This window comes from Citrus sinensis, chromosome 5, assembly GCF_022201045.2.
Source record: "Citrus sinensis cultivar Valencia sweet orange chromosome 5, DVS_A1.0, whole genome shotgun sequence".
NCBI lineage: Eukaryota > Viridiplantae > Streptophyta > Magnoliopsida > Sapindales > Rutaceae > Citrus > Citrus sinensis.
Window position 1 is genome coordinate 30,058,859 of NC_068560.1, and position 19,982 is coordinate 30,078,840.

At 36.7% G+C, this 19,982-nt stretch overlaps 2 protein-coding genes and 1 long non-coding RNA gene across 4 annotated transcripts; 2 read left to right on the forward strand and 1 right to left on the reverse strand.

The window, feature by feature from the left end:
• The first annotated feature begins 956 nt into the window (after positions 1-956).
• Positions 957-5,597, forward strand: LOC127902102 (uncharacterized). Its single transcript, XR_008054581.1, has 3 exons — positions 957-1,284; positions 1,446-1,588; positions 5,117-5,597. It is a non-coding gene; the product is annotated as an uncharacterized LOC127902102 (long non-coding RNA).
• A 748-nt stretch (positions 5,598-6,345) lies between these two features.
• On the reverse strand, positions 6,346-17,240 carry LOC127902439 (protein FAR1-RELATED SEQUENCE 5-like). The gene is made up of 5 exons (XM_052441345.1): positions 15,760-17,240; positions 6,879-7,338; positions 6,730-6,801; positions 6,569-6,640; positions 6,346-6,465 (listed from the first exon to the last, which is right to left on the reverse strand). Exons 1-5 carry the CDS (start codon positions 17,238-17,240, stop codon positions 6,346-6,348), a joined length of 2,205 nt encoding a protein of 734 aa, XP_052297305.1.
• Positions 17,241-18,327: 1,087 nt separating this feature from the next.
• Positions 18,328-19,982, forward strand: LOC102615692 (3-oxo-Delta(4,5)-steroid 5-beta-reductase-like). Of its 2 annotated transcripts, none has more exons than XM_006472204.4 (2): positions 18,328-18,494; positions 18,593-19,982. In XM_006472204.4, exons 1-2 carry the CDS (start codon positions 18,456-18,458, stop codon positions 19,724-19,726), a joined length of 1,173 nt encoding a protein of 390 aa, XP_006472267.2. In that variant the 5' UTR covers positions 18,328-18,455; the 3' UTR covers positions 19,727-19,982. The 2 variants fall into 2 exon arrangements, with proteins under 2 accessions (XP_006472267.2, XP_006472268.2); XM_006472205.4 differs by having other exon boundaries at positions 18,336-18,494; positions 18,596-19,982.

Here is a 19,982-nt window from a genome sequence, read left to right on the forward strand (position 1 = left end):
TTCATGTTTTGTACACTAAAATATTATAATAGTTAAATTTGTAATTTTATCAAATTATTAATTTATAATATGAATGGGACCATAAGTTTATATTAGAATGTTTTAAAAAAATAATATTTTATTAATTATTGAAATACATATTAATTTAGCCTATTAGCCAATGTCATCACGGTAAAAAAGAATTATTATATAATAGAAGTTATTAATTTATAAAAGTTATATTGTACAACTCACTACATAATAAAGTACAGTTAAATTTGAAAGCATGCAACTTCATAATTTCATCCATTAATACCAACATTTAACGAATTCAATTTCTTCTTCACTTCTATGTTTTTCCTTCAATTTCATGTCTCTATGATGATAAGGTCTTTAATGTTTCTAGAACAATGTTCATCAACTTTGCTTTTATTCAATTTAACGCCCCTATAATGAGAAGAACGTTGGTGCTCTTGAAACATTATTCTTTAACTAAAAATAGTTAAAAGTTGATGCTGAAACGACGATGCCATCATAAAACTTAAAATTTATCTTCAAAACTATTATCCCATATATTCCAGCTTTCCCATTGTTTTCATGGATAAAATGTTTGTGAATGCATTTATAGTAACGGCCACCGACTGTTGCTTAGCTCCACTTTTCACCACACATTTACATAACTTGCTAAAATTCAAAGGACTCTTTTGGTCCCAAAATTGATTAAAATTTGAAAACATGCAACTTCGTAATTTCATCCATTAATACCTAGACCTCCATTTAACATGCAACTAATCCAATACAATAAGTGTGCCAGTTGCACCCTAAGGACATGTTTGGTTATGGTATTAGAGCTCCTCATTGTATTAGAGTATTATAATATCATGTTTGGCAATTACATTACATAGTATTACAATGTGGTCAACTCAAATTCTTATACTGTCAAACCCGCATAAACTAAACCCGAGGGGGGTCGGGTTTATGCGGGTTTTGCAACTATTTCTGAGGCCAAAAAAATTAGACTTCCTTCCCGTTCTCACCTTATCCTCAAATAAACCAAAATAGCTCTCCTTGTTCGTTCTGTGATTTCTCCTGTGCAGTGGCTTAACAAGAGCCAACTCCACGACGCTCCACCACCACATCAGCAGCCTTTGTCGTGCGACACCAACTCCACCGTAACCTCATCGTGCGACACCCACCCTCTGCGGGATACCACCTCCACTGCACCCCACTACGTGACACCACCTCCGCTGCAACACCATCTTTACTGTGCAATACAACTGTTCTCCCTGTCATTCACTACCTAAGGTTTGATATTTCATTTGGGTTTAATCTTTTAATTTAGGTTTAATTTCTAGATTAGGGTTTTTTTTTTTTTTGCTTTCAATTTAATCATGTTTTTCCGTTATAATCAAACATTCGTGGCAATTGATTTTTATGGAAAATAAGGGGCTATTTGCTCTCTCCAGTGTTGCTGCTCTGTCTCTCGAGACTAGTGATCTCTCTCTGTGCTGTCATTGTCTCTCCCTCGTTACTGCTATGTCTGTTTCGTTGTTGCTCTCCCTAGTGCTGCTGTTACTGCTCTCTTCGTCGTTGTTGCCTCTTTAAATCTGTGAGTTCTTTCTCCATTGACGTTGCTGCATTTCTAAATTTGTAATATAATGTCTGGCAAATTCTATTTGGGTTTGATTATTTATTTTCACTCTCTGATTCTGGCAATGCACAACTCTCTTTGTGATATGTTATTGGGAAATTTTTGATTTGGTGTCTTGGAATTGTGTAATTCCAGTTGCTTTCTTATTTTTTGTTCATTGTTTAATATTAACATGTAAATTTGTCCAGGCATGTGCTTTTGCTTTAACTTCCTTAAATATGTTTATTGTAACTAGAAAAAGTGATAATATCATGTTGCTGCTAGTGTTTTTGGAAAAGTTGCAATTGGTTATTTATGATTGTGCTGCACTTTTTAGTCAAAGGATAAAATTCAAAAAGGCAGTAACTTTATGAACAAATGATTGAAGACCAAACAAAAAATTTAAAATACCATTATTGTTGAACATTATCTTCTTTTATATAATATATAACCACCTGTAGAGTATTATTGGTGCAATGGATAATCTTTTCCTGGACAAATTCATATTATGTGGGGATAAAAAATTTTCTCAAGTTTTGTTGTCCATTCATAAATTAAAAGGAAAAAAATTAGTGTATGAGTAAAAGAGTTTGAGTTTAAGTACTCATATGAATTTTATAAGGACTTGTTAGTTGCTAAATACACACATATTTATAGCTATTGTAGCTAGCAAATGTTGCATACCATATATGAATTTTTTTTTCAGATTTAATTATCCATTAAAATCGACATCTTTTTTATTCATTTCAATGGGTTATTTTTATTTAGGTTGCAAAACAAATACGTAAACTAGATTTCCTTCCAACGGCTGCTGCTTGCTTCCAGCAAGTTCAATTTCTTACCATTTATTATTTGTTCAACAAAAAATGACTTATGATAGATAATTCCTTGGATGACAACCTTATTGCCTTAAATTTGATGGTTGAGAAGCCTTCACATATAAGGGCTTTCAAAGTATTACAAAATGATCGTGATCGTAAGTTGGCTTATTGTTAGGATGCTTTTGCATGAGCACGATAGGAGAGGTGGGATTTGATTAGAGAGTATGGATTTCTAACTAAACAATGATATTTTGCATTAGTAGTTTGGCTTGTAGATGTGTGTACTTAAATTATCGGACGCAAACAACTATTGTGTTACTTTACTAATTTGTGATTTTTGAAGTATGTATTAACTTTGAATGAATCTTGTGATAGTTTGTTTTATTTATGATGTGATAGTTTTTGAATGCTATTTGATTGGATCATTTGTTTCAATCTTTATTTCATAGGTTATATATTTATGAATTATTGAAAAAATAAATCTTTTATCATTGTAAATCTTAGAATTTGTTAGTTTTACATAAAGAATTATGATTCTTTTATTTAAACAAAAAAATTGATGTAAAAATTCTTAAATTTAACGCTCTATATTTAGTATTTTTCTAGGTACTAGTAGATATTATTTTCTAAATATATAATTAAAATTAATCACCAAAATAAATTAATACAATACAGTGCAACACCAAACATAGTATAACTAAAAATTAATACAGTACAGTGTAGCACCAAATATTGTACAGTATTATTATAATACATTGCTAATGCAATACAACATAATACAATACACCAGCATTAAAATAATGCAATACAACATAATACAATACGTGTACCAAACGCACCCTAAAAGTGCATTTGGTGCATGTGATTATGATGTATTATAACACTGTTCACATTAAAATAATATCAAACCCATGTTTGGAACAAAATTGCAAGGGATTGGGGTGGGGGGCTAATGCGTCAGTTGACGCATTAGCTTTGTTTTTTTTTTTTTGCTTTTGCTTTTAACTTTTGCTTTATTATTATTATAATACTAAAATAATAAATATAGTTTTTAATTTAATATAATATTTTTATTTTATTTGTTTTTACATTATAATTATTAATATAAATTAATAAATAAATAATTTATCATTCAATAATAGTATTTTTTTTATTTTTACATTATAATTTATTAATAAATTTATAACTTATTATAACTAATAAAAATATTTAAATTTGAATAATATTAATTTAAAATTAATAATATAAATAATAACATAAAATATTAATGCAATTTAAATATATTAATATAATATAAAACATTAATATAATATAATATTTAATTTAAATTAATTAAAAAAATAATACAGTACAATGTAGTATCAAATATTATACAACATTATTATAACACAGTGCTAATACAACATAATATAATACAGTGTGCCAAACGCACCCTAAACGCATTAATCGTGGTGGCAACCAACGGTTGCCTTCCATATTTTAACACAAAAAAAAGAAAAAAAAAGAATTTGACTTCTACCTGCTACAAATTAGTAATAAAAGAGAACTTTATGGTCTTCCAGAATAAGTTATTTGGAAAATGATGTTCTTACAAAGGAGTGCACAAAGCTTTGCACAAAACGAACCGTTTTGTGCAAAATATAAAACCCAATTCGTACGTGCAAGCAACACCACGCACACGCATGCCTGAAATTCCAGCAGAGATCTCACTCGCGTCTCCCTCCTTTCTCCCCTACCACAACAATATTTTTCGGTCTCTCGCTCCTGTCTCCACGCAAGGTCGGTCTCAACTTCTTTCTCCCTCACCACGCAGCAACAGTGACAACTCTCTCTGTCTCTCGCCTGAAGCATCTCGCTGCCTCACTCTCCCTCACTCTCTCGGCTCCGTTCTCCCACATTCTCTCGATCTCAGTTGCATCGCTCTCTCTCCCCCAACATAATCTGCTTAACATTGTTAAGGTTGGTGTTCAATTCATTGCTTTACTTTGTAATTTGGTTGCTGGAATTATGAAATTGAAAACCCTAGAAAACCAAATTAGAAATTAGGCGGACAATGTTCAATTCATTGCTTTTATTGTATACAATTTGCTTTCATTGCTTTAATTTGTAATTAGGTTGTTGGAATTATGGAATTGAAAACCCTAGAAAATTGCTTGTAGCTGTGTGCTTTGGGTAGTTGGCTCTTTTCATTTTCATCCGGGTAGTGGCTGTGTGCTTTGTTTGAATGGTGGTAATGGCTTGTGAATGCATTTAGTTGACTTAATGTGCTTGGAATAATTGCTTGTAGCCAATTTGATTTGGTTGCAAATGTGAAAGCATATTTCGGGGGCTTAAGTGATTGGAAATGTAAATTTATCGGTTGGAGGTTTGGATTGAATATGGCTAGATGATTAGGGAAAGCTTTAGGAAAATACAGAAATGATTAGGGGAAGGTTTAGTAAAATTACAGAAAATAAAGTTTACATATCAAAAACTAACTGTTGTGGCTGTTAGTTCTTGGGCAAGTATTATTAATAACTGTTCTGTCCAATTGTTTTTTCCACTTCAATTGCTTAATGCCTACTAAATGTTGTGGCTGTTTTTTCTTATGGAATTGATTAGTAGCTGGTGTGTCCTATATTGTTTCCCCTGTCCAGTTGCTTAATGCTCACTAACTAATACGGCTTTTTTTTTTTCTCCTTGTCAGTTGCTTAAATTTGTTGGATATTTCTATCACAATGTCCTCTAGCATGAGTGAAGCTCCAAATCCACACATAAAAACTTGTGAAAAGTGCTGCAATGATAAGATCTTACGAACTTCGCATACAAGAGAGAATCCGAATCGTAAGTTTTGGAACTGCAAAGGATGTGGGGCATTTGAATGGGACGACGATCGGAAGAACAGTGAATATACTGTGTGTCGAGTGGTGGAAGATCGAAATATGAGCGAGATTAAAATTGATCTCTTACTAGGAGAAGTGCGCAAGTTGGGGCATCAAATGGAATACCTGTCTCTTAAATTTGAATTGCTTGAAAGAGAACTTCAACGAAGTTCGCAACCAAGTATTATTGTAAAATATGTCCCACAAATAATTATATGTATTTTAATATGTATTGTATTTAAATTGTACATTGAACTAATGTATTAACTTCTCTTATTTGCAATGAAAATTACGTTTATGGTTGAAATATTATTTTCTGTTAGTTGCAACTTTGCATTAAATTGTGTATAGCTTTCGGTATTGTACATTCAATTTAAATTGTACATTCAACTTTGCATTAAATTGTACATTCAACTTTACATTTCCCCCTTCCCAACCAAACCATTTGCTGCTGGAAATAAACATATGCATGCCAAAATCACAGCTGCAAAGCTGAACATTTCTCCCTTCCCAAACCAAATCAGTTGCTGCTGGAAATAAACATATGCAGGCCAAAATCTCAGCTGCAAAGCTGAACATTCCCCCCTTCCCAACCAAATCATTTGCTGCTGGAAATAAACATATGCATGCCAAAATCACAGCTGCAAAGCTGAACATTTCCCTCTTCCCAACCAAATCAGTTGTTGCTGGAAATAAACATATGCAGGCCAAAATCTCAGCTGCAAAGCTGAACATTTCCCCCTTCCCAACCAAATCATTTGCTGCTGGAAATAAACATATGCATGCCAAAATCACAGCTGCAAAGCTGAACATTTGCCCCTTCCCAACCAAACCACATGAACATTGGACAAAAATAAATCACTTTTGTAATATCAACAACAGCAACTTCAATGAACCGTGCATAAATCAAACAAAATATTACACATTTATGCTCAATCAAACATATAATTCTCCATAATTAAAACACAAGTATAATAGCAAACATATGATTCTCCAAAATTAAAACACAAGTATAATAGAAAACATATGATTCTCCAAAAACACAAGTATAATGTTATTTTCCAAAATCATGTTGAAACTCTGAATTAACTCCATATTCATTAGCTTGCTGAAAGAGTAACTGTTGAAAATGTCCATGCTGTACGAGTTGTGGGTGCTGCTGGAGTTGTGGGTGCTGTTATAAAAATTCAAACATTATGTTATAATAAGAAATACAATAGATAAAATAAATGAAAAAAAGTATATATATATATATATATATATGGTGAACAACTTACATTATAATAGTTTGTAGTTCCATATGGGTATACATTCGTATGAATATCACTTCCTCCAACATTTAGAAGTGTCTACATAAGATCCACAATATAACTCAAAATATGTACGAATTAAGTTATGTACGGATTAAGAAAAATGATAAGAATATGGCCTCACTTACCGTTGCAATATTGCTTCCTTGTGGAGTTACAACAGACACTTGAGAAGATAATATATTGTCTACATGTCCATCCTGCAAAGTCATCAAAAAAATCATTTAAGCACCATTTATGTAATAAATTATTTTAATTAATTAATGGTAAAACTAACCTCTGCATCCGAACGTGTTGAATTCTTTTTAGGTTTGGTAGACCTTGTTGACTTTTTCCTTTGACAAGGTGGACGACCTTTCCGACGCCTCACTTCTGGATCACGTACTTCCTCAATTGCATTTGTTGAAATTCCCATGCTGTTACTACAACTTCCTTGACCTGAAAATCCCGCGTTGTTACCTTCGCATTGAATTGGCTCTGGTAGATCTCTCCGTACATCCTCAATCCAATTCAAAACAAGATTAGAACTCTCAACATTTCTTGCAGCCACGTTTGCAACTTCCGCAAACCTAACACACATTTTCTCATACCGTTTTTGCTCATCTGTGCAACCGTGCAACTCATGACTCGTTTTGACCCTACTATGGCATCTCCACACATCTTTTCTCCATCTTCGTAGAATGTACTTTTCCGGAAGTACTTCCGAGTCATTGCGTATCATGATGTAAATGGCATGTCTGCACAGAATTCCTCTAAATTGGAACATCGAACAACTGCAACTGATCTCACCCTTATCTTTTTCAAAATGTACTTCAAAAAAAATTCTTTTCTTAAACTCTCCAATTTTAACATCTTCTCTGACTATTGTTGAGTGTTAGAAAATGCATATTTATAAAGGAGAAAACCGTCATTTTACATTTCAAGTCTTACTAACAACCCTTACTTTTATGTATTTAACATTCTTATGATTTAATTACGTGTGTTTTATTTTAATTAAGTAATTTATGTATTCTAGGGGCATTATAGTCATTTCACAATAAAGGAGAGATCAGACGGCAAAACGGACATCACTTTTGAACTCAGGACGGTCGAAAACCTTAGGAGGAGCATAAAAGGAAAAATGGCACTATTCACATGTACGGTACTATTCACGTGTACGGTACTGTATACGTTACTGTTCACGACACTGTTCACATAGACGGATGATGACGTGGCATTGACCGATGATGTGGCATTGACTGATGAGGTGTCACGATCCTGTTGGACTAAAATTCTTATGTACTGTTGATGGTGACGTGACAGCATATCAGTGGACGAAAAATCTCGCGTACGGTGCATGCATCACACAGGATTATTTTCAACCAAACCGCGTTACTGTTCATCCGGGTCAAACCGTGTTACTGTTCATCCGCGTGGTCAAACCGTGGACTGTTGACTGATGACGTGGCGCAATCCTGAGCGTCCAAACTGTTTTTAATCCGATGGCCATGATTTACTCCATGGATCTATAAAAAGGGGGCCTCCCCCCCCTAATTTGATATCTCTGAATCCATTTTTGGAATCCATTTTCTGTAATTCCCTCTCCATCTTGTATTTTCTTCGTATTTTAATAAATTCCTATTTTGCCCCTAGTTCAACTATGAGTGGCTAATTTTCTTTCAAGCTTGGGTTGAAGGTGAAGTCTCAACATGTGTCATGGGCTTAATTTGGTAAATTTATTTTCTCTTCCCCTCTAATTTTTGTGGATGTTTTGACTTCTCGTCGACAAATAATAATAGTCTTGTCTAGATACCGCCTTGGTTACACCGGCTCTCTAGTATAAGGTTATTATTATTTGGCACGATAAGCCCTTAGCACCATATTGATTAGAGCGTGGTTCATGAGGTGTGGATTCCCCCCTCATGATTTAATTGGCATTAATACGGATTATTTAGCCCATGATGCATGTTGATACGGATCCAGATACCCAAGTACGTCATTTCAATAGAATTATCTTCAATTTATTCTCGCCATTGCAATTCCAATTTTACAATTTATTCTCGCCATTTTAATTTAAGTTTTAGCATATACCAAATCATTTCCACCATAAATCCAACAACCCATTTACAAAATTAATTCTATACACAATTAAAATCCACCTCCTCGTGGGATCGACACTCGTCACCATAGATCTATACTACAATAGATTCGTGCGCTTGCGAGTACATTAAAATTTGCACAACAAGTTTTTGGCGCCGTTGCCGGGGAGGTAAGTAATTTTAATTCATAGAATTAATTTTTGTGAATAATTTCTTTTATTTGTTTTCTTGTATTTTTTTTTTCTTATAAAAAAAAAGAGAGTAAATCTACATTTAAAGGTTAGTATTTCTTTTCTTTTTCTCTTCTTTAAAATTCTGTAATTTAATTTTCAATTTATTTTTTCTTTGTAATTTTTGTTTATTTTATTAATTTAATTTTTAGTTAATTTCACGTATTTGTTTTTGTGTATTTTTATAGTAAGGTTGTAATAGCGCAATAAGGTTAGTATCATAATTTCTCCCTTATCTTTATTTTTTATTTGTTTTGTTCCCATCTTTATTTTTTGTTTTGTTTGCATCTTTATTTTTATTTTATTTGTTTTGTATGCATGGTCGTAGGTCATTATTACCTAATCTTGAACCTATAGACCTTGAATTAGAAAAAACACTTTGCACACACAAACACGTTAAAAATAAAATGGATTTACAAGCACCACAGGAGAGGCCATTTAAGGACTATTTTAGTCCCTTAGCTAATTTGAGCACGTCATGCATAAGATACCCAAATGTAGCTGCTAGGAGCTTTGAACTAAAACCTAGTGTGCTAAATTGTCTCCCCACATTCTATGGCTTAGAAAATGAGGACCCATATAATCATCTGAATGATTTTCATGCCATTTGTCAAACATTTAAATATGAGAATTTTTCAGACGATGATGTTAAACTCAGATTATTCCCATTTTCTTTAAAAGATAGAGCTCGTTCATGGTTAAATACTTTACCTGCTAATAGCATTTCATCATGGGAACAAATGGTAACTAAATTTTTGAATAAATATTTCCCAGTGCATAAAACCAATGCTATTCGCAGGGAAATTTCAGAGTTCACACAAAGAGAGGACGAGCAGTTTTTCGAAACTTGGGAGCGATTCAATGGGCTACTCTTGAAGTGTCCACATCATGGGTACGAAAAATGGCACCAATGTCAATACTTTTTAGAGGGATTATTGCCGAATGTGCAAGAATGGCTAATGGCAACAAGTGGAGGAGAGCTAATGTCAAAAAGTGCATCAGAAATTTGGGAGTTTTTCCAGCGACAAGCGGACAATTCCCAACAACGGAGTCGATCACTCAGGAATACTAGAAGGATTAAAGGAGTGAATGAGGTTCACATTGGCGAGTCAACTTCGGGAATCAAAGAAGTCAAGGAGATGGTTGAAGGTCTTGCTCGACAAATAGCATCATTATCGACTGCTAAATCAACAGAATCACATGACCCTGACTCATATCCAGATCAAGCCAATGCCATAGGTGTAATGAGAAAGCCATCTAATTACAACCCATACTCCAACACATATAACTCTGGATGGAGAGACCACCCCAATTTTTCATGGTCTCAAGGATTCCAACAGAATGGATCAGCAGCTCCAGCTCCACCAATGCAACAAATTCCTCAAAATCCTCAAGCCTCTCAGCCCCCATTTAGACCATTCAATCAAAACCAGAATTATTCTCAACCCAGACCATGGGAGGATGCATTCCAGAATTTCAGGAATGTTACTCACTCCACGATTGAGCAACAGAACCGCACCATTGATGGACTACGAAATGAGTTGAGAGCAGGCTTCAACTCACAAGCTCAATCTGTTTCAAGCCTCGAAAAGATGGTGGGATAACTTGCTTCTTCAGTTCAGACATTGGCAATGACTGTTGAGAAAGGCAAATTTCCAAGTCAACCAGTGCATAATCCTAAAGGAGTACATTCGCAATGATGCATACGAAAATACCACTCAAATTTATCTCGATGTCTTCTCCATGTGGTTGGTATTCTAGATATGACTTTAATCTTTGACCATTGACTTTAAATGTGACACCGTTCTTTGGGTCCTTAATTTCAATTGCCCCATGTGGAAAAACAGTATGAACAATAAATGGGCCAGACCAACGAGAGCGTAACTTACCTGGGAACAGGTGCAAGCGAGAATTGAATAAAAGCACTTTCTGACCTGGAGTGAAAGATTTTCTCATAATGTGCTTGTCATGAAAGACTTTCATTCGTTGCTTGTAAATCTTGGCATTTTCGTATGCATCATTGCGAATTTCTTCAAGTTCTGCCAGTTGTAATCTTCTTTCTGAGCTGGCATGCTGCATATCAAAGTTGAACTTCTTGATGGCCCAATATGCACGATGTTCGAGTTCCACAGGTAGGTGGCAAGCTTTTCCATACACTAGCCTGTAGGGTGACATCCCAATCGGGGTCTTGAAAGCCGTTCTATATGCCCATAATGCATCATCAAGTCTTAATGACCAATCTTTTCTGTCTGGCCTCATCGTCTTTTCTAATATGTGCTTTATTTCTCGATTGGATATCTCAACTTGGCCACTGGTTTGCGGATGATACGGGGTTGCCACTTTGTGTGTAATTGAATACTTTGTCAAAAGAGCTTTGAATGCTTTGTTACAAAAGTGGGCACCACCATCACTGATTATTGCTCGAGGGAATCCAAAGCGTGAAACAATGTTGCTTTTTAAAAATGCTATTACCACCTTGTGATCATTGGTCCTACATGGAATTGCTTCTACCCATTTTGAGACGTAGTCAACACCAACCAATATGTATTGATGGCCAAAAGAAGGGGGAAAGGGTCCCATGAAGTCGATACCCCATACGTCAAAAATCTCAACCACTAAAATTGGATTTAGTGGCATCATGTTCCTTCGTGTAATGCTCCCCATTCGTTGACACCTATCACATGAAGAACAAAAAGTGTAAGCGTCTCGAAATAGTGTTGGCCAATAGAAACCACATTGTAAAACTTTAGTCGCTGTTTTCTTAGCACTGAAATGGCCTCCACAAGCTTGTTCATGGCAGAATGAAAGGATATTCTGAATTTCATTTTCTGGGACACATCGTCTAACAATTTGGTCTGCACAATACTTGAACAAATACGGGTCATCCCAAAAGAAATTCTTTATTTCCGCAAAGAATTTGATCTTGTCTTGCTTAGTCCAATGCTCTGGAAGTTTACCTGTAACAAGATAATTAACTATATCAGCATACCAAGGTAATACTTCCACACTCATTAATTGTTCATCTGGAAATGACTCATTTAATATTAATGGCTCTGTAATTGTGTCAAAGTGAAGACGAGAGAGATGGTCCGCCACAACATTTTCTGACCCTTTCTTATCTTTGAATTCCAAGTCAAATTCCTGCAAAAGTAACACCCAACGAATTAGTCTAGCTTTTGCATCTTTCTTTGTGAGAAGATATTTAAGAGCAGCATGATCTGTGAACACAATTATTTTACAACCAATGAGATAAGATCGAAATTTTTCCAATGCAAACACTACTGCTAGCATTTCTTTTTCAGTAGTTGAATAGTTCAACTGTGCATCATTCAATGTCATACTAGCATAGTAAATAACATGGGGAATTCGATCAACTCTTTGTCCTAATACTGCTCCTACTGCATAATCAGATGCATCACACATGAGCTCAAATGGTAATTTCCAGTTCGGGGGCTGAATGATGGGTGATGATGTCAACAAATGCTTTAATTTTTCAAACGCAACAAAACATGAATCATTAAAGATAAAAGGTACATCCTTAGCAAGTAAATTGCATAAGGGTCTAGAAACTTTGCTAAAATCTTTAATGAAACGTCTATAGAAACCAGCATGCCCAAGGAAAGATCTTACTTCTCTGACTGTTTTGGGTGGAGGAAGATTAGAAATGAGATCCACCTTGGCTTTGTCAACCTCAATACCTTTGCTCGAAATGATGTGACCGAGAACAATACCTTGTTTTACCATAAAATGGCATTTCTCTCAATTTAAGACCAAGTTCTTCTCGATACATCTCTGCAGAACTAGTGTTAGATGATGTAAACATTGATCAAACGAGTCACCAAAGACAGAAAAATCATCCATAAAGACTTCAAGGAATCGTTCCACCATATCAGAAAAAATGTTCAACATGCATCGTTGAAATGTAGCAGGTGCATTACATAATCCAAATGGCATTCTCCTATATGCAAATGTGCCAAAAGGGCAAGTGAAAGTAGTTTTCTCTTGATCTTTTGGTGCTATGGGAATCTGATTATATCCTGAGTAACCATCTAGAAAGCAATAAAATTCATGGCCTGCTAATCTATCAAGCATTTGATCAATAAATGGTAAAGGAAAATGGTCTTTACGTGTGACAGAATTCAATTTTCTATAATCAATGCATACACGCCATCCTGTAGTTACTCTAGTGGGTATCAATTCATTATCAGCATTCGTAACTACTGTGACTCCTGACTTTTTGGGGACAACTTGTACAGGACTGACCCATGAACTATCAGAAATGGGGTAAATGATACATGCATCTAATAGCTTAAGGACTTCTGTTCTAACAACTTCTTTCATGTTAGGATTTAACCGACGTTGCATCTCTCTAGCAGTTTTAGCATTTTCATCAAGGTGAATGTAATGCATGCAGTCTACTGGATTTATACCTTTTATGTCTGCTATGGTCCATCCTAATGCTCCTTTGTGCTCTTTTAAAACATCCAACAACTTACCTTTTTGTTCGTCATTTAGGGATGATGAGATGATTACCGGCAGAGTACTTTCTTCTCCCAAAAATGCATATTCCAAAGTGTTGGGCAATGGTTTGAGCTCGAGTTTCGGTGGTGATTCTGATGATGGAATGAGTTGCTTCTCTGATGGTGCTAGTTGCTCAACTCTTGACTTCCATTTATTAGTGTCCATAGATGGTGCTGAGTCAAGCAGGGCGTTGACCTCATCAACCGATCTGTCAATATCAAAATTCAAACCAAAGTGAGTTAAACATGTTTGTAAAGGATCATCACTAAGGTTTGAAACAAAAGTGTCATCAACTAATGCTTCAATTAAATCCACATCAACAATTCCATCATCTGCACTGTGAGGTTGTTTGGCAATGTTGAAGATGTTCAGCTCCATAGTCATGTTGCCGAAAGACAACTGCATATTTCCAGTCCTGCATTGAATGTGAGCATCCGCAGTTGCCAAGAAAGGTCGGCCTAGAATAATGGGGATGTGCTTCCTTGAATCCTGTATTGGTTGAGTGTCAATTACAATGAAATCAACAGGAAAATAAAACTTGTCTACCTGGATAAGCACGTCCTCCACAATACCACGAGGTATTTTTGTGGACCGATCTGCAAGTTGTAACACCACTGGAGTTGGGTGTAATTCTCCCAGTCCAAGTTTCACAAATACTGAATAAGGCAACAAATTTACACTAGCTCCTAAATCCAACAAAGCATTCTCAATTGTGTGGTTCCCTATACTACATGAGATAGTGGGGGAGCCTGGGTCTTTGCATTTTAAAGGAATTTTATGTTGGAGTATAGAACTAACGTTTTCTGTTAAAAATACCTTCTTTTGAACATGCATATTTCTCTTTTTAGTACAAAGGTCTTTAAGAAACTTGGCATAAGATGGAACTTGTTTAATAGCATCAAGTAAAGGGATGTTAACACTTACCTGTTTGAAGATTTCAAGAATCTCACCTGTGGATTTTCCCTTCTTTCCTTTAGCTAACCTTTGAGGAAATGGAGCTTTGGGAACGTATTCTCGTGGGTTAGTTTCTTCTTTCTCCTCCGGTGATGATTCCTCAACATTCACAGGTACAATTTGATTTTCTTTTGTCACCGGCATCTCCACTTTGTTGTCGACTTCCTTTCCTTTTCGCAAGGTCATTACTGCTTTGATCTCTCCATGCTGCTGTGGTGAACTGGTACTTGCTTCATGTACTCCTTTAGGATTAGGCACTGGTTGACTTGGAAATTTGCCTTTCTCAACAGTCATTGCCAATGTCTGAACTGAAGAAGCAAGTTGTCCCACCATCTTTTCGAGGCTTGAAACAGATTGAGCTTGTGAGTTGAAGCCTGCTCTCAACTCATTTCGTAGTCCATCAATGGTGCGGTTCTGTTGCTCAATCGTGGAGTGAGTAACATTCCTGAAATTCTGGAATGCATCCTCCCATGGTCTGGGTTGAGAATAATTCTGGTTTTGATTGAATGGTCTAAATGGGGGCTGAGAGGCTTGAGGATTTTGAGGAATTTGTTGCATTGGTGGAGCTGGAGCTGCTGATCCATTCTGTTGGAATCCTTGAGACCATGAAAAATTGGGGTGGTCTCTCCATCCAGAGTTATATGTGTTGGAGTATGGGTTGTAATTAGATGGCTTTCTCATTACACCTATGGCATTGGCTTGATCTGGATATGAGTCAGGGTCATGTGATTCTGTTGATTTAGCAGTCGATAATGATGCTATTTGTCGAGCAAGACCTTCAACCATCTCCTTGACTTCTTTGATTCCCGAAGTTGACTCGCCAATGTGAACCTCATTCACTCCTTTAATCCTTCTAGTATTCCTGAGTGATCGACTCCGTTGTTGGGAATTGTCCGCTTGTCGCTGGAAAAACTCCCAAATTTCTGATGCACTTTTTGACATTAGCTCTCCTCCACTTGTTGCCATTAGCCATTCTTGCACATTCGGCAATAATCCCTCTAAAAAGTATTGACATTGGTGCCATTTTTCGTACCCATGATGTGGACACTTCAAGAGTAGCCCATTGAATCGCTCCCAAGTTTCGAAAAACTGCTCGTCCTCTCTTTGTGTGAACTCTGAAATTTCCCTGCGAATAGCATTGGTTTTATGCACTGGGAAATATTTATTCAAAAATTTAGTTACCATTTGTTCCAATGATGAAATGCTATTAGCAGGTAAAGTATTTAACCATGAACGAGCTCTATCTTTTAAAGAAAATGGGAATAATCTGAGTTTAACATCATCGTCTGAAAAATTCTCATATTTAAATGTTTGACAAATGGCATGAAAATCAACTATATGTTCACAACCCATTGAATTGACGTATTCACAATACATCTTCGCAGTCAACTCTTTCTGAAACTCCTGAAACTTTAAAATGGTGTACACATCTCGAACTTGCTTCTCCATCTCGTAAGATGTTACGCATGGCATTTGTTGTGAAAGACACCTGGCATCTTCTTCGACTTCTTTTTGAACTTTACTCTTTAATGCATTACTGTACTGCTCTACAAACTGCTTCAATGCGGTTTTTGAGTTAACATAACCATCAAAAAACGCATTCATGCTCTCACTTCGTTGAGTAGTTGACATTCCAGCCCAAAAACTATCCTTCAGGTAACATGGTACCCAATGATGTCTCTCATTATACAAGCCATGTAGCCAATCATTACCACCCAAATCATATTCTACAATCATGCGGTGCCAAATTTCCTCGAACTTTGCAGGGCTCTGTGAATCATAAACAGCACAATGCAACATATCGCTAATGTCACGATATTGTTTATAGCCCCCTAGCTTATCCGGAATCTTCTTAAGTATATGCCACAAACACCACCGATGTCGAGTATTAGGGAAGACAGCAGCAATTGCAATTTTCATGGCCTTGTCTTGGTCTGTAATAATTCCAATGGGAGCGGAATTGGACATGCATGCTAGCCACGTTCGAAATAACCAAGTGAACGTCTCAACATCCTCATGTGAAATCAATCCACATCCAAACAAAATAGAATGACCATGATGATTTACTCCCACAAATGGAGCAAATGGCATGTCATACTTATTTGTAAGGTATGTTGTGTCAAAAGTAACAACATCTCCAAACTCTTTGTATGCTTCCCTATTCCTTGGCTCAGCCCAAAATACATTTTTCAATCGACCCTCATCATCCACTTGCATACTAAAAAAAAACCTATTGTCTTCTGACTGCACTCTCATAAAATAGTTTTGAAGAGCAGCAGCATCTCCATCCCCAAGGCGTAGCAGTCTTTCTTTTTGTATATGATTTCTACAATCTCTTTCTGTGAATGTCACATTTTCATGCCCACCAGCCTCAATAACAAGTGATTGATAATTTTGGGACAATCTAATCCCTGCTCTATCATTTACATTAAGCTTCTTTTTTGCATATGAACTAAGGCTGCGATTGCATCGAAAAAATTTAGACTTGGTTGGAGTCAACAATGTATGGTTGTGTTCAATATTTAAAACTCGAATCCTCCACTTTCCGTCTTCCTCTAATCCTCCTCCCAATTTAGCATTGCAACCTATTTTTGCATTAGGTTGGGGCCTTAGCGGATTACTAGATTTGCTTCTTGTTGCACCACTCCGCCCACAAACATAACTCACATGTCGTATCATCCCATCAATGCCCTTACTACTACTTCTTCGCATAACTGGAAACCCTTTTCTTTTACCATATTCTCTGTAATAATTATACATTTCAATCTCACTATCGAATGACATCCCAATCATTGGCTCATCATCCAGTAAGTTGTCCTCCTGAATTTCCTCAAACTCTTCAATGCTTTTTTCCATAGTCTTTATTTGTTCAAAAGGAATATATTTTATATTAATCAACTGAATATATTTCACATTACTCAAGATAAGAACAAAATTCGAACAAAATTCAGATTATCGTAATCAACAGAATCAACATTAATCGGCAAATGCAATATATGCTCTATAAAATTCAAATAGAAAAAATCAATAACTAAACAGAACGTACTTACTCAAAGGCTCACAAATTTGGCAAATATGACAAAAATTAAGGTTCCACGTTAGGCTAGGTGAAGTACCCGAAATGGGGCAAAATAATTAATCTTCAATTAATTATAAATTAAAGCAATAAATTGAACAACACAATCAACATTAATCGGCAATTGCAATATATGCTCTGTAAAATTTAAATAGAACAAATCAAGAACTAAATAGAACCTAATTGCTCAAAGGCTCACAAAATTCGGCAAATATGACAAAAATTAAGGTTTCACGTTAGGTTAGGTGAAGTACCCGAAATGGGGCAAAATGCTGCTGCTGAGATCGAGAGATTGAGGGAGAGATTGAGGGAGATCGATGCCGAGAGAGTGAGGAAGAATGAAGCCACCAAGAATGAGAGAAAACCGAACTGAGAGAGTGAGGACAACCGAGAACGAAGCTGTTGCTGTGTGGAGAACAAAGCTGCTGCGTTTTTGTTGCAATGAAGCTGAGAGAGTGAGGACAACCGAGAACGAAGCTGTTGCTGTGTGGAGAACGAAGCTGTTGCTGTGTGGAGAACAAAGCTGCTGCGTTTTTGTTGCAATGAAATGAGCCTTTTAGAATGAAAATCGAGCTGTTACAGTGAAGGAAGAATGAAATGTAACGTGCGCGTCTTGTGAAATTATGAGAAGTCTTTTAAAGGTTGCACAAAACGCACCGTTTTGTGCAAACCTTTGTGCTCGTTTTTGTGAGCATATCGCTACTGAAGTTATTTATGGCAGCGGGCCTGCGGGTAGACACGATGCTGGACAGCGCATTCAAAATAGTGGCCCAGACTCTGGCCTGCACTGTTCACGGCATGCATTATTGGATCTGTAATTTCACTATCATCAATAGAACATCAGCGAGATAATTTAACAGCCGCATGCCACTCACGGCATTATCCCCTTTCCTAACTTTCCTATATAAGCTGGTAAGCAGAACCAGAAACCAAAGTTATCATCAATCTTTTCTAGTTACGGTAGTTGACGCCTCCTGAAAGAAGAAGTAAAAAAAATGAGCTGGTGGTGGGCAGGTGCAATTGGCGCTGCTAGGGTAAGTATCAACTTTCTCATTCTCTGCACTTCACCGCCAAAAAAAAAAAAGTTGCATACGTTCATATTTAAAATGCTTAATCGCTTTCACTGGTACAGAAGAAATTGGGAGAAGATGATGAGCGAAACGTGGGACTTGTAATAGGTGTGACAGGAATATTAGGCAACAGCCTTGCTGATATTTTGCCTCGGCCAGATACTCCTGGGGGTCCATGGAAGGCTTACGGAGTGGCCCGACGTCCCAGGCCTGACTGGAACGCCGACCACCCGATTGAGTACATCCAATGCGACGTCTCCGACCCTGAACAGACACAAACCAAGCTCTCACAACTCACTGACGTCACCCACATCTTCTACACGACGTGGGCCAGCCGTCCCACTGAAGTCGAGAACTGCCAGATCAACGGTGCCATGCTTCGTAACGTGCTCCACTCTGTAATCCCGACAGCGCCTAATCTCCGCCACATTTGTCTGGTAACGGGAGCAAAACATTACTTGGGACCATTCGAGGTGGCAACTCGCAGGATGAAGTCTCACCCTCTCGAGCCGCCTTTTACTGAGGATTTACCAAGGTTAAATATGCCAAATTTTTACTACACCCAGGAAGACATATTGTTTGAAGAAGTTGAAAAACGGGAGGGTTTGACTTGGTCCGTACACCGTCCTCATTTAGTATTTGGATTTTCACCGTACAGTTTGATGAATGTTGTCCGCACTCTCTGTGTGTACGCAGCCATATGTAAACATGAAGGTATTCCGTTATTATTTCCCGGGACTAAAGATTGTTGGGAAGGCTTCTCGGTTGCTTCGGACGCAGACTTGATTGCCGAGCAGCAAATCTGGGCGGCAGTGGATCCTTGCGCAAGAAACGAAGCCTTTAATTGCAGCAACGGAGATGTTTTCAAGTGGAAGCATTTATGGAAAGTGTTGGCAGAGCGGTTTGGGATTGAGAAATATGGGTTTGAAGAAGGGGGTGAGACAGTGAGATTGGAGGAAATTCTGAAAGTCAAAGAAAGTGTGTGGGAGGAGATTGTGAAGGAGAATCAGCTGCGGCCCACAAAACTGAATGAGGTCGCTGCTGGGTGGATTGCAGATGTGACCTTCGACATTGGTGCGGGTATGTTGGTTAGTATGAACAAGAGTAAGGAGCACGGCTTCTTGGGTTTCAGGAATTCTAACAAATCTTTCGCTACTTGGATCGATAGGCTGAAACATTACAAGATCGTGCCTTAAGGAGTGCGTGCTTTGTCAGCTGTTATATCTTTAATTGGGTGTCCCTGATAATAAATGTTTTCCCAAATTATTGTGACAATAATCATGTACTAGTTCACAAATTATAATTTTTTTTTAGCAATTCTTTTTATGTTACCTGGAAGTAATTTCAGCTTCTGTTTGGTCATCGCTTCATTAGTCAATGAAGTTTGAAGTTTTCTTCCTTAAAATGGAATAAGCAAAAATCTACCACCCTTGTTAATTTGTTTAATGAAAA